At 39.9% G+C, this 11,767-nt stretch overlaps 1 protein-coding gene across 2 annotated transcripts; it reads left to right on the top strand.

The window, feature by feature from the left end:
• The first annotated feature begins 991 nt into the window (after positions 1-991).
• LOC308119878 (ubiquitin-conjugating enzyme E2 D2-like) lies at positions 992-9,201 on the top strand. Of its 2 annotated transcripts, XM_080480144.1 has the most exons (8): positions 992-1,495; positions 4,153-4,216; positions 4,456-4,487; positions 4,695-4,772; positions 5,208-5,313; positions 5,656-5,749; positions 5,910-5,959; positions 8,839-9,201. In XM_080480144.1, exons 1-7 carry the CDS (start codon positions 1,472-1,474, stop codon positions 5,956-5,958), a joined length of 447 nt encoding a protein of 148 aa, XP_080336270.1. In that variant the 5' UTR covers positions 992-1,471; the 3' UTR covers position 5,959; positions 8,839-9,201. The 2 variants fall into 2 exon arrangements, with proteins under 2 accessions (XP_080336270.1, XP_080336271.1); XM_080480145.1 differs by lacking the exon at positions 5,910-5,959.
• The last annotated feature ends 2,566 nt before the right edge of the window (positions 9,202-11,767 follow it).

Here is an 11,767-nt window from a genome sequence, read left to right as displayed (position 1 = left end):
AGCCAAACGATCTTTTATCTCCCTGGCGTTCTTGAAAAAAAAAACGAATCCATCCACATGCCACTATGAACATGACTCAACACAATGCCTAAAGGCCTGTAGTACATATGCCAGGCTTTTGGGGGCACTGTGACTCACCAGACACACCAAAAACGCAGAAGACACAGAAAACAGAAACATAGAAGTTCAGTTTCAGTAGCGTTTTACAATTTCACCACTCTGGGGCAATGTTTACACGTACACAGGTATTTGAAAAAAAATGTTTATATTTCTCTGGGTTTGAGCATTTACATATAAACGCAGCTACGATTCACCACAAACGATGATTCTTGAAAACTCTAGCCACAGTGCAGATCTGGATAATCCTCGCGTCTCCGGTTGCATCTAAAGTGGGGTAGGCGGATATTTACATCACAATTCGTGACATCGTGGGTTTTTTTCCAGGAATCTGATTGGCTATCATGACTTCATGCTTCTCATTACACTGCCCCCTACAGGTTTGGCTGCTCATAGCAGCTCTGAACCAGGTGTATAAACAGTGGGTGTCAATGAAGACTTTTTTTTTTTTTTGTAAATGTACAGGGGGAAATATCCGTTTTTGTAAAAAACTCAGATACGTGTAAACATGGCCCCGGGACTCATATTTTAAATAAAAAAAAAAAAAACACCACGATGATTGGCCAAAAATGGTGCGTTTACGTGAAATGGCGTTTTCTTGTGGTTGGCCTCTAAAATAAAAATAAAATGAATTTAAAAAAACTGGACTTGAGGTTGGGGTTGGGTTTTGGGGGGCTTGTAACTCAAATGTTTGACACCCAAAACATGGTATATTTGAAGTTCATAGCATTTCAAAGATTATCTGATGCTCAAAAAGAAAGAAAAAGTAAATTAAATGTGGGTCACGGGTGCTCAAAAGGCTGACAAGTCTCGACTGGTTAGTCATACATTTTTTTTCCTATTTCTCTAACAGGCTTGTAACCAATCTGCCATCACATCCGGCCCGGCGTCACTCACTGCGCAGCCGGCTGCACCGCCTGCCCACAGCCATAAAGCCTCCGTACGAGCTCCGCGGCCGCGAGTTGGATAACAGCAACGACCCGAGCCGAGACAAGAGTAGCTCCGCAAGAACCGGCTTTCTTCGCCCGGCTCTCACGCTTTACCCCACCTCCGCCGAACGGAATACAGATAAAAGTGTCACACGCCGGTGAAATTTACCGGGACAAAAGAGAGGAGTTATCGACGTCGTGTGTGAAACCCGGTCTCGCGCATACGTAGTAGTTTTTTTCTTTTTAGCTCGCTTGCTTTAGCCGGCTAGCCCGAAGAGAAAAAAAAAAAAAAGAGAGGCCGTCGAGTTGACGCGGCGTCAATTTGATTTAACAAGGGAAGCGGAGAATCCTGGCACATCACGGTTGCCCCCCTCGCGCTTCGGATCGGGAAAGCTAAACATTGACGAGCGGAAGACAGAGAGAGGATGGCCCTAAAAAGGATCCACAAGGTAAGAAGACGGCGTTCGTGTCGGCGAGCCGCGTTAGCTCGCCGCGCTAGCCTCCCACAATGCTGCTAACGCGAGCCCGCGAAGTTCGCCTCCGATTCGATAGTTCCGAATGAACCGAACTCATTTTGTTTTTGTTTTATTTAAATACTCGTTGTCCTGAAGTCACTGTATAAGCTTTAAAGACGACTAAAACACAAATTTGAGTCGTTTAAAATATTGGGTGTGCTTGAAAAATGTTAGATTTTTCCATGTTGACCTCGATTTTATCTTGACTATAGGATAGTAAAAGTTATGTAAACTGCACAAGATTGAAAGTGAAATTAAAATATCTATTATGAAACTGACTTTAGCTTGTCAAATTATTTAACTTGTGGATGTCTGTTTAAAATAAAAAAAATAAAAACTTTATCTCAACTTTATGTCGAGATAAAATAAATGTTAGTACTATAGATTCTTAAATATACATATTTAATGAGACTTTTACGTCTACCACCATGAAGTTGAGGCTTCCCACTGAAGTGTGTTGAATGTTTTCAACCTTTTTGTAGTAATCCAGTCTGGATTAGTCGCGTTGAAAGTTCAAAGCTTTTGATCTTGTTGCGGTTGAGACGCAAGTTATCTCATATTTTGCTTTCCCACTAATAAATCGTTGGTGTGACTGATGTTAAACTATTTGATTATTTAATTTAACTATATTTTAGCTTATTTTTGAAAGATTTTTTTTGAGTTCTGGTTCTTCGACGGACTGTAATTCCAGGTTCCCCTTCGCCCGTCGAATGTGAGGCTTGCTTCACGCTTCTCAGTCACCGCTCGCGATGCTCCTTTTTCCGGTTAAAACGAGGCGGTCAAACGTCTTGTGTGTTTTGTTGGGTTATTTTTTGGTTTTGTTTTGGGTTTTTTTTTTTTATCCACGAATTGTTCAGTAAACCGATTACGTTACGCCCGAGTGAATGTCTTTTAGTTTTTTTTATATACATTTACGGGAGCCGGCGTTAACAGGTGATGTCCGCTTGGCAAACACGACGAGGCTAACATGCTATGTGGCTAGCCGCTACAGTGTGTTTGCCGCGGCGGTGGAAAAAAAAAAAAAAAAGAGGCCGCATGTGTTGCCCAAGTCTAAATACTTATACCCTGAAGACACGTACAGTTCGAATACTGTTGGTTGGGACTCGAAACGCCGAGTTTCACACGGATGTCGTATGTGTGAGTCAGTATCGAGTCGACGGGCGAAACCTCGTCAATAGGCTGTATAGTGAAGCAGAACTCATGACTCATGTCACTCAGTGCGTTTTAGCAGGCAGCGCCGCTGCTCCACGATACATTTCCCCTGGTATGTAGACGTGTTTGTTCCCGGGTCTGTGAACGGGACATCACGGGGTGTGTGTTTGTGAACTGCCCTCAGCCGGTTTCAATGGAGGAAATTGGCAGGGGGACCGGTTGAAGTGTCGACACTTCGGGGTTTCATTTCTTCACTCCGCTGTTGACGAGAATATTCCTTCAGGGAAATCCATAAACTTTCCTGTAAATTTAGTGTGTGTGTGTGTGTACACACACACACAGCCAGGGTGGGGCAGAGGCCTTCCAACTCGCCTTCTTTCTCTCTCTCAAATAGCTGTCGACCTAAAAATAAGGAGCTGTATAGTGTACAGTAAATGTCCTGGGGTGGACCATGTGGCTTCAAAATGGGATCGCCATATTTAAGTGGGTCTAAAGTTTCTTTAAAACCTCGAATGTCTTGTTTTTCCCTCAACAGATATATTTTGATTACAGTCCATCATCATAAAGAGTACAAAACCTCTAAATATTTTCAATTTAAGACATCACAATCACCTGAGTATCACCACAGCTTTTTCACAGGATTTTGTTTTTAATTCTTGAGATGGTATCAGTCGGTTGATCTTTTCAGTTTTTGGGGGAAAATACTGCTTCTGTGTCAAATTCTTCTGGTTTATATCATGCGCAAACCACATCCAGAATCATTTTATACAGTTTTATAAAGCAAGTTTCCCCCTGTTAAACTGGATCTTCAAGCAACATGCTCTTTGAGCTTTTGTAAAACATCCATCGTATTCTATGAATTTTCTAGCTGACCATTAAAACTGGGGGGGGGGTTTCTTTATATTTGTTCGACCTGCGCTCGGCGAATCCTCATAAAACCTTCAGTGTTTTGACATTTACGTGAATTCCCTGGCTGTCAGTGGGATTGGCTTCGATTATGGTTGTTATTGCTCTGGGGGTGATGTAACAGGCCACACCTTTTTATATTTCAAAATTAAGAAATGAGCATCATAAAACACAGTATAGTTAACACTTACTTTGCTTTCATAGTTTTGTTATCCATGGACACCTGTGGTTCAAGACTTCCCCCAAAATTCTCTGTTTAGAGCCTTTTGATCTGTTTTCTCCAAAACATGACAGTGAAGCTAAAAGCAGGTGAACTTAACCACTCTCAGGTCCCTCCTGGACGAAAACAAGGTGCCCCCAGACCTTTGGAAAGTGTTGGGAAATAAGTGGAGTACACAGTGTCTCACGTGTCCTGAAGTCATTTATACCCTGGATGTTAAGTGTCACAGTCGAGTTCATCTTCGCACTGTTCTGTCTCTAAAGATCACATGGGAGACTAACTGGTTATTGTTGAAATCCTCTTTTCATTACAGGAGCTTAATGACCTGGCCCGTGACCCTCCAGCACAGTGCTCAGCCGGCCCAGTGGGTGATGACAGTAAGTGCCCCAGAAAACACTCTGTGTTGTTTCTCCCTGACCAGGACGACACAAGACCAGCCTAAAGTACTAAGCTGCCAATTGGCTATGTTTCTTTCTTAAATACACTTAAATTACTGATTGATAGATAAGATGAATATTGGATGAACTCTCACCTAGAAGCTGCCAGGATTGTCTTTAAAATCTACTTCCTGTCAGATCACATACCTTTCTAACATTTTCTCTCTTCTCCTCTGCAGTGTTTCACTGGCAAGCCACAATCATGGGCCCTGTAAGTAGAGCTACTTAATGTTTTACACTCTACTATAAAGCAGCGTCTTGTTTTTAATTTGGCGTTGAGGGCGTTTGTTTTTGCTACCTCAGGTGTAATCTTGAGTTAAAGGTTGAAGCTTGATTATTTTTTTTTTTTTATTATTTTTTTTTTTATATAATAAGGTGTGGCCAGGAAGTGCTGATGATGTGTAAATATTGTTTTCAGAGTGACAGTCCATATCAGGGAGGCGTTTTCTTCTTGACAATTCATTTTCCAACAGACTACCCCTTCAAACCGCCAAAGGTAAGTCATTCTGGATGGTCACTATTATAATTATTTTTTTTTCTCTTCTTTGTTTCGCTGAGTTGAGGTGATTCAAGGTAACCCGTCATTCATCTGTCCAAACACCCACTTGCTGTATCTGTCATGCAGTAAAAGTGTAAATGTCAGACCCCGGAGGCTAATCTACAACAGTTAATTATGTTTCTGGTGAACCTCAACAAGCACTTCTTGTAAGTGAAACCAAAGCTGACAGGCACGCATTGCGAACATGTTGTTCAGTGCTTGGAGATTTGTTTTTGGAAAAAAACAAAACGGCAACAAAAAAAACCTGCCGGAGCAGAAGTGACGTCAAACGTCACGGCTTCGTGTGGAGGAATTTTAAGTTACGTAATGTTGAAGTGTTGTCCTTTTGTCTCGTCTAATTTGTCTTTTGTCTTTGTTTTGTTTCTCCCTCAGGTGGCATTTACAACAAGAATTTACCACCCAAATATTAACAGTAACGGCAGTATCTGTCTGGATATTCTCAGATCACAGTGGTCTCCAGCACTTACTATTTCTAAAGGTATGGACCTTATGGAAATCATCAGTTTTGAGTGTTTATTATACAGTCTTGTCGTCAACTGAAGTGTGTGCGTTAATATTTCCAGCTTGAAATGTGTGTAAAAGATAAATTTCTGCTTATTTCTTCCCTCAAAACAAATGGCTTTGAGCTTCTTTTTTAAGATAATCATGTTAATGATGGAATCCAGCTAAATGATTTAGAAATATCTAACTTTTTGTATTTTTGATTTTCATAAGATAAATAAATCACATAAAATACAATTAAATTATTGATGACACATTGAAGTCTTTTTTTTTTTTTTACTAGCAGTTGAATAATAAATGGTTTGTCTGTTTCTTGTAGTTCTTCTCTCCATTTGCTCACTCCTATGTGACCCGAACCCCGACGACCCGCTAGTGCCAGAGATTGCACGAATCTACAAAACAGATAGCCAGAAGTAAGTGTGTTTTCACCACAACAGATCTCGTCTTTCAAAAAGGAACAAGACTCCTGATCTGATGCTGCATATTATCCACAATAAGTGTGACTCTTTTTAACACTGTAGTGGACTGTATAGGATTTTAAAATTCCCGTGTAACCTGGTGTCATTCCGTCAGGTACAATAAACTAGCTCAGGAGTGGACGACGAAGTATGCCATGCTTTAGGGTAAGGCCGAGAGCCAGCGCTGCACCTTGGCTACGTGCTGTGGGATTGAATGTGTTGTGGTGCTCAGGCCTCTGTGGCTTCACTGGAAGTTTGGGGTCTGAGTGCAGTGTGGTGTGTATGTATAACTGATCTGTCTCTAGGTACCGAGTCCCATCAGGTCCCGTGTTCACCTTTTTGTTTTTCTTTGAAAGCAGCAAGACTCCCTGCTGACGGTGATCAAACCAGTAATGCTGGTCCAACCAGACTATTGTGATTCCGTTGTAATCGACCACAGTTTATGTTCTCTGAGCTGGGATTTTCATGGATCCAGTAGTTAGTCTTTATCTATCCGGATCTTTTCATCTCATATAATAAACTGCAACTCGGAGCTTTGCAAGTGATTGACAATGGATGTTTATCAGTCCTGTCAAACGATGCACATTTTTAATCACAGGGCTGCTGTGGATTAATTTCAATTAATTCTAGGGAATGAATATACAGTTGAAGTATTAAATATCTTTTTAATATCAGTTCATGGTAACAAACTTTTTTCAGAACATTAATCCACATTGTTTTCCTGCTGCTCCTTCAGCCAGCTACAAACTTATCTTATTGACCCAAACAACACAGCGGCTTAAATGCAAACTTTGTGTTTTATTACGAAAACAGTTCCGCAAAATATTTCTGAAATCATTTGAGGCGAGAAATAAGCTGTGCCTTTGCTCAATCTGTCGTCGTTTCACATGGACGATGAATAGGGTGGACTTTAAAAACATAATAAATAAAATTGGCGGATCCTGTGGACACATACCTTCATTCTGCACTGCAGATGGGGAAACTGCATTATGCTTTAATACATCGTAATGATTAATCTGAATTGGTGCGTCAGTTTTGACGGACCTAATATATAGCACATATGCATATATACACAGCATTAAAATTAAGTGGTGACTGATGCTGAATCAGAGATTGAAAAGTTGTCAACCAGGAAACTGCAGTTTAAAAAAAACAACAAAAAAAACACAAAACTGCAGAGTAAAATATGAATATATTTCCCAAACTTAGACGTGCTTATAAAATCATAGAACTAAAATGTTGGACGTAGGTTAGAGAATAACTGAATAAAAATGAGCCTTCTGAGATAATTAGAAATTACAAAGTGAGACTGAAGAAGTAAGTTTAGATTAAAAAATATTAATATTGTTGATTTTTGTCAAACTATAAGCATTTCATTCCTCTAATCTGGTTCATGAACATAAAGTGCTTTGTAAAATGATAAACATTTTTTTAAACAGAGTTCATTCATCCTCGGTTTTTGCCAAACTACCTTAAATCAAGGATATAACTCCTTTAGAAAATTTGAAGTTCAGGTATGTTTTATGTTCATAATTACCTTCTGTAGTTACTAACTTCATGAAACAAGATCCAAACACACTGATAAACAACAATTTAAGGGGGGAAAGGTGAAAATCTTTGTATTACTAGATCACGGTGATGAGGTATAAATTATTACATTGACTCATGACTTTATTTAATAGTAATAATGAAGACTAATGCCTTCGATCAATACGCAGCTCCTGTGCTCGCCCTGAAGGAATCATAAAGTATTTTTCCACGTTCCTTTAAAAGCACACGTCAGCTGTGATGACTGAGCATAAAGTCTAGCAGGCAATGCAGCAGTGGAGATAATGAGTGTGTTTGCTGTGTGAGCAGATTAACGGCACAATAGGCAACAGCTGACGATTCTGCAGCTCCGTAATCGTGAAACAATATGATTTAACTCATTTTACCTCTGCGCTCTATAAGATAAACAAATTAGTCGAGGTTGCAAAGATGAATAATAAAAATGGAGTTTAATGACCACAATGAAACTTGATACCAATTGTTAAACTGTTGGTGCGTGAAAGCTGCTCTATTGAACATGGACTAAATTGAATTTTCTTATAAATCACTTTTAGTTATAAAGCTTCAGTTTGTTCGCATGTGAGCGTGTAGCCACTAACTCAGCATGTAAACCTGGTCTGGGGGGGCTGAAACAGGAAGGTTTCTCCACACTGTTCAGCAATAGCTTGAGTTGCTAACTGGGGCTGCACAATATTCTGAAAGTTTCGAGCGTCGTCTTGCCGAGTACTGACTCAACTTTAAAGCTTAAGGGACGACGTACGTCAACAGATGGATTCTTCTCTGGTAGATACGAGTGGCTGGGACCGTCGAGGTATGGGGAGAGATTACCGAGCTTCCTCATTGCCCTCAGGGGCCCTTACTGCAGAACTAACTGCCCCTCCCGTGGAGGCGGGGGGCAGTTAGTTCTGCGGCTAGTAAGATAAAACCAAAACCATCTGTACGTGGGACGAAAAATAAAAGTCCTCTTACAAGACCGAAATGAGACGGACGGACAGAAGAAACTGGAGTCGGTGTAAACATGTGGTTCTGCTTTCTGTGCAGCTTGTGAAATAATTACATGGAAGTAAATTTGAAGCCACTGCCCACTTATGAATATTCACCTCTTTTAAAGGGGTAAATGATCAAATGCCAGGATCAGTTCCTAAGCGTGTTTTTTATGCAGGCTGCTTTTTGGCAAGAACTGTTGGACTTTTGTCTTTCGGAACATAAATCCAAGTTAAAAGATGGAAGAGAAAATGTGAGCAAAGCGATTATTTAAAAAATAATAATAAATTTCACATTAAAATTAGGGAGCTTCTGATTACTACATCAACTGATAGTTAATGTTTCAGAGAAATGGCACGTCTGATAATTGAAAGTACGTTTTCACACTGTGCTCAACATCCCAGCATGTTTTCCTCCGCGCTAACGTGGCCTGGCCTGATGGCATGAGCTTCAAGACCTCTTGAATTTACCGTCCAGGCGTTAAAACGTGTTTTCGTCTCCTCTGTCGACAGATACTCCAGAACGGCGAAAGAATGGACACAAAAGTACGCGATGTGATGGCGTCGTGTGGAAAGCTGGTGGAAAACGATGTCGCTGGTTCAGACTTAAAATTCCCGGGATTCTGCTCTTTTTTTCACTTTATTATTTTTATTTTTTTTTGGGGGGGGGGGGTTGATCGGAGCATTTTGCCCCCCTTCTGTTTTGTTTTTGTTTTTTTTCCCACCTGCGCGCTCATAAGAAGATAGTGTTTTTTTTCTCTCTCTCTCTCTCTCTAGGACATGTGCCAGTTTCTGTTGAGTTTCAACTTCCATTCTGTATGGAGCTTTAAAAAAAAAAAAAAAAAAGCGACAAAAAACTAACACAAATCATATTTCTGAACACTCGGCTCGAGCATGCACCAGTGAGAGGTTTTTGTTTTGGTTTTTTTTTTTTTTTTTTTTTTTCTTTCCTTCAACCTGAGATTGGTGATGTTAGTCATTTTTACTCTGCACACACTTGGTAGAATTTGATGCTTCCGGCGAGCGCCGCCGCCTCTGGGCGATCTGCGGGTTTCTCAACCGAGGTTGACGGTTCCCTCGCCGGGTTTCAAAGAGCACTTGTAGCAATGCCCGTGTTTCGCCGTCTTATGTGAATTCAGAAAAAAAACAAGTCTCAAATTGGCCTAAATCCCACTTGAAATCTGGTCCGTGATGTCAGTTTGTCCCTCTGATCAATAGTATAGGAACTCTTATTACCTGGGGGGGACAAAAGGTGTATCTTATTCCACTATTAAAGTGTGTGTACAGAGAAGCACAGCAGTTATATATCAATGTTAAGGAAATAAAATATAAAGAACTTCAATGTTGTATTTTATGCATGTTTATAAAGGTAGGCTGTTATATGTTTCTGCAAATTTAAATGGAGTGTAAGACTGAACAGTTGGACAAAATTTGGTTCCCCTCAAAAGCTTTCTATTCCTTCTTTGTTTTGGGTTTTTTGTTTTTTTTTTCTATTTTTTTTGTTATTTAGAAGCCAGTAGCTGAGCAGTTAGTTTTATGCCCACTTGAACACTGTCTTCTTGTAGCCCTAAAAATATTGACGCAAAGCTAATGGTTGATAATCAACTTGTGGCTCTGTTTCATTTTAGTTTTCCCAATAAAGTTACTTAAACAATAAAAATGGAGTGGTGTGTTTTCTTTAAAATGGGACTTTTTACACCAGCTGGTCATCGTTGACTTTAATGTGTTTCTTTGCCAGAAATATATTTCTGATGTGGCTTCAGTTTTTCATGAAGTGGTGTCATTGATCTTAAGATTTCACAGGTGAAAGGGTTAATTTTACTGCTTTATACATTAAATATCTTTGCTCAGATACAGGAAGTATGTTTTTTTGTTTTGATAAACTGTTTTCGCTTTAAACATTTCCAACAAGACTTTTTAGAGTATTTATTTTTGCATATTCTACAAGTTGTTTAAAGAAGTATCTATTGTTTGACAAAAGATGATAACTCTGTGTTTCAAAAAATAACTGAGCATTTAGAACTTGAGTCCAGATAAACATGGGCACCTGAATATTCAAATCAGAACTTCCCACTGGTCATCTGTAGACCAGCTCATGTGAGGATAAACTCAAACTTTCCCAACTTGTAAGTTTTCAGTTTCCAGATTTGTCAATGAAACATGATTACGTCCGTCTTCAATACGTTTAGAATTTATCCAACTTCAGGGGTCGGCAGGGAGCCCGCCGCAAACCTGACAATTCACCATGTCCAACATGGACAACCACACTCATTATTGGACTTTACGGGTTAAAATCAACATGCTGGTGTTTGAGCCCGGACTTGAACCGGGTTCCCTTCCTGTGAGGCAAAGTACTCCACTGTCCATCCCACACCGTTATGGAAGCGAATATGGCTCAAAACTCAATTTGAAATGTATTGACAGAAATGCTTTTTCATTTTCAGCTTAAATGGCATTTTTTGACAAAAAGGAATCATCCAAACTGCATTTAAATTTTCTTTGACAAGGCTGCTTATTCTGACTTAATGAAAAATAAAAAGTAAATTAAGATTTAATTTTCAAAAGACACGCCAGCAAATGGTGAACAAATATCTTTAGAATCGTCATATTTAAATGCATTTGCAGAAATGCTTTTTCATTTCACGGATACAGCTGCATTGTCTTACTCTTAAATTAAATAATAGTTAATCCAAACTGCATTTTCATTCCCTTATTCAGGTTGTACATTTTATGGCAGAACTCAAAAGAAAACCTCAAGAGGGAATTGCTTTTTCGTTTTCATGTCCGACCTGCAGAAAAAGGATCCAAATTAAATTCGAATTGGCGTTTCCAAGCGGCGCGGGAGAGTGACGTCAGAGGTCGCTTTACTTCTGATTGTGCTGCGCATCTAATCTAATAAGCCAGGAGGCGCTTGTGCATATTTGAGCTTGAGCAAGAGAAGAGACATAAGGGGCAAAGCAGCTCTTTACATGTTACTGAATGACTAGAATCACTTGTTTGTGTTCAACGCTTATCGGGAGGAGCCCCGACTGTGGACCACAGTCCGTTCAGCCGCCGCACTGCGTTTAGTGGCCGCGGTACGTCAGTGACGATCGTACGCTCAGCGACTGCAAAACCTCACAGTACGTGAGCAGATCACTGAACAAGCAGCGTTCCCTCGCTCAGTCAGAAGGAGAGCGGCTGCTGACGTCACTCATCTGCGCCGCTTGAAAATGCGAAGTAATTCCCTCTTTAGGTTTTCTTTTGAGTTCTGTTACAAAATATGCAGCCTGAATAAGAACATGAAAATACAGTTTGGATGATGCATTAATACTTTTATTTATGAGTCAAACTGTGCAGCCAGAACCCTGAAATGAAAAAGCATTTCTGCTAATGCATTTTAATTTTCAAATTTGACATTTCAAAATTAGTTTTGTTCACTATTTGCTGGGAAATCCTTTGA

This window comes from Lipophrys pholis (assembly GCF_963383615.2).
Source record: "Lipophrys pholis genome assembly, chromosome: 14".
NCBI lineage: Eukaryota > Metazoa > Chordata > Actinopteri > Blenniiformes > Blenniidae > Lipophrys > Lipophrys pholis.
This window is presented reverse-complemented; position numbering and strand designations above follow the sequence as displayed.